The 3,115-nt window shown below is 45.3% G+C and overlaps 1 protein-coding gene across 1 annotated transcript; it reads right to left on the reverse strand.

Annotated features, from left to right (window-relative positions):
• Positions 1-141: 141 nt before the first annotated feature.
• On the reverse strand, positions 142-2,713 carry LOC121965531 (rap1 GTPase-activating protein 2-like; the record flags this gene model as incomplete). The annotated part of the gene is made up of 8 exons (XM_042515671.1): positions 142-288; positions 721-807; positions 884-955; positions 1,065-1,220; positions 1,512-1,641; positions 1,759-1,859; positions 2,405-2,488; positions 2,642-2,713. Coding segments are annotated over 8 exons (849 nt in total), but the record flags the coding sequence as incomplete, so codon positions are not given.
• Between the last annotated feature and the right edge of the window lie 402 nt (positions 2,714-3,115).

Genomic DNA, 3,115 nt, shown 5'->3' on the forward strand with positions numbered 1-3,115 from the left:
AATGCTGGTTAAAATGCCACAATCTGATTGGCTGTTTGACTTTTTTTTAACGAAGATAGAAACTGACGTCGCCATGAACAACACGGAGAATCTTCCACAACACACACACAGACACACAAACACACACAAACACAAACAGACCTTGATGGATTCGAGCAGGCCTCCGTGGGCGTGTCCGTTCTCAGCTCGCCCCTCCTCATCCAGACCTGACGTCAATCCCAGCATGCACTGGGAGCGTCTGTGCAGCTCGTCATGGAGGGTGTCCAACAGAGCGGCTCGGGTACGCTCCTACACACACACACACACACACACACACACACACACACAGGCTTCACCCAAATTTTTACCAATATATTTCCAGGATTTTTCCATGACTTTAAGGCAAATTTAGTTTTCCAAAACTCTTCCAGGCCTGGAAATTGCTATTCACAAATTCCATGACTTTCCAGGTTTTTCATGACCGCACGAAGCCTACTTACACACAGACACAATCATGTGTATTATCATATATGTATGTTTATATAATATAAACATGTAGGTAGAGAACAAGCGAGGATCTAAACTTGAGCCTTGTGGAACACCACAGAGGTAAATTTACTCGATTACTGAACATCAGTAAAATGTTGAGGTACTTGTGTTTTACTTGTGTGTTTCCATGATTGTGTTTGGTTACACGACACCTCTGCAGGACAGGCGGTGAGGTGTTTCTGAGGTTTTTACCTCCAGGCGGGCGAAGCGGTCGCTCTTGTAGCAGGCCAGCTCTGCGTTGATGAGTTTAGTGAGAAGAAACTCTCTGAACTCTAGACCCTGAACAACAGAGAAGCTCCACATCAGTGTTCGTGTTTCTCTCTACAGACGGAGACAAACCTCCTTTTCCTCTCACCTTCTTAAAAACAGCCGGGTTCGGGAGCGGCGGGCCAAATGGAGGGACGTCCTCTCGTGCTGTGACGGACACCTGTCATCACAACAGCCTCTACTGTTACTCTGATAAATAACACAGATTAAAGGCTTGCTAACGTGCTAACAGTCGGAGAAGGCTGCACATAAGTGTAACATGTTGTCACCTTGTAGGCGGTGCTGTCGGAGCACGGCTCCTCCGCCTGCACCAGGATGAAGGCGTGCAGGAAGTTGGAGGCGATCATGTCGGGGACGAAAGGCGTGGCCTCTTCCTGAAACACCACTGCCACGATGTCATTTCCTATGTGGCGTTTCCTCTGGAGCTGAAGAGAGTTTAAACTCTATCAAGATGCCGTCATATCACGTGTAACATGCTGTCATGTTCCCACGTGTCACGTGTTGCATCTTCTCATGCTGTTATGTTCTAATGTGTCGTGTCATGTTACAATAATGCCACGTCATGTTCTCTTGTCCCAGCTTATGTTGTGTTACATATTTAAAGCTATAATCACTCATGTCATTCAAGCTGGTTTCTATGCTGAGTCATGTTGTACAATACCGAGTCACGCTGTGTAATGCCAAGTCATGTTGTGTAATGCTGAGTCATGCTGAACCTGCTGTGCGTCCCCCTCAGTGAAGGGCAGTTTGGTGGACACGTGGAACATGACCTCCTGCTGTCGGTGGACAGTGTAGACGGACTGAGAACCCGTCTGACCGTGAGACACATCCAGACCCCCCCGAAACCTGCAAACAGGGACGGGGGACACTTTTTATTTACCTTTTTTGAACTCCTGTGTTCATTCATTAATAACATCAAGTCATCCTTGCTGTGAACACGTTTATTTCTCATTTTTTCATCACCCTTTGAAGTCCTGCAGCTCCACGGTGTCCCCCAGCAGCCGCAGGAACTCGGTGAAGGCCGGCGTCTCCTCGTTGTTCCTGAACAGCTCCTCCTCAGACACCTGATGGACAGGTGAGAGCGCAACACGTTCACAACACGTTCACACATAACCTACGTTAGTGATACTCAACTAACGGCTCACAGGCAAAATCTGGCTCCTGATAGAAATGTCCTCACATCGTAAAAACGTTCTAAAATTGTAAAAATGTCATACAAACCCTAGAATTATCCTGAAATCCCAGAAACATCCAAAAGTACTAGAAACCTCCGGAAAGCATAAAAACATCCTAAAATTCCTAGAAAGTTCTCAAAATCCTAGAAATGTCCTAAAATCTTGGAAACATCCTGGTAATGTATATTATTTCTGACATTATTATTTTTCTTCGTATGGAATATTATCTCCTACGTACGTAAATGATATTTAATTGCACTTTAACTTGTGCACTATGAGCTTCATTTTGCAGCCTTCTCACTCTTAAAACACTCTCATTAAGCCTAAACGTTTATGTCCTGGCACATCAAGACTTTTTAAAGTGTTTTAAGTTCGTTTTGATAAGACTCACATACTTTTACCACAAAAGTGTAAAGAGTCAGTGAGGCTGTTACCTGCCCAAATCTCTGGTAAATGACTCCAAACTTGAAGGTGTTGTTGACCTCGTGCTCGTCGTAACCTACGATCAGCTGAGACGCCTGAAAACGGATGGACAGACGGACGGATGGACAGACGGATGGGTGGACAGGTGGATAGATGGACAGATGGATGGATGGACAGACAGAGAGGTTTGATACAGTCAGTCCCTCAGTCAGTTTCCGTAGAAACGTTTTGGAGGTGTTGGCGCTCACCTTCGGGTAGAGGACGGGGCTGAACCTCAGACTGGCAGCTTCATCACACAGCAGCTTCAGGAGGAACAAACGCTCAGTTAGACAGACGTTAACACTCGTAAAGACCCGAACTACAAACTTTAATTAACTCATTATTGATCACCGGCACTTCTGTGAATTTACCTGTGTGTGTCCGTACCTCAGATGTGCCTGTACTTTGGTACTTTGGTGCATTGATACTTAGGTGTGTAGGTAGTTCGCTATTTAAGTGCATCTGTATTGGTGTGTCTGTGCTTCTGTGTATTGGTACTTGGCACTCAGGTGCGATGGTACTTTGGTGCATTGGTACTTGAGTACATCAGTGCATCAGTACATCAGTGCATTAGTACATCAGTACATCAGTGCATTAGTACATCAGTACATCAGTGCATCAGTACATCAGTGCATCAGTACATCAGTGTATTAGTACATCAGTGCATTAGTACATCAGTGCAT

Source organism: Plectropomus leopardus, unplaced genomic scaffold, assembly GCF_008729295.1.
Source record: "Plectropomus leopardus isolate mb unplaced genomic scaffold, YSFRI_Pleo_2.0 unplaced_scaffold20402, whole genome shotgun sequence".
Taxonomy (NCBI): domain Eukaryota; kingdom Metazoa; phylum Chordata; class Actinopteri; order Perciformes; family Serranidae; genus Plectropomus; species Plectropomus leopardus.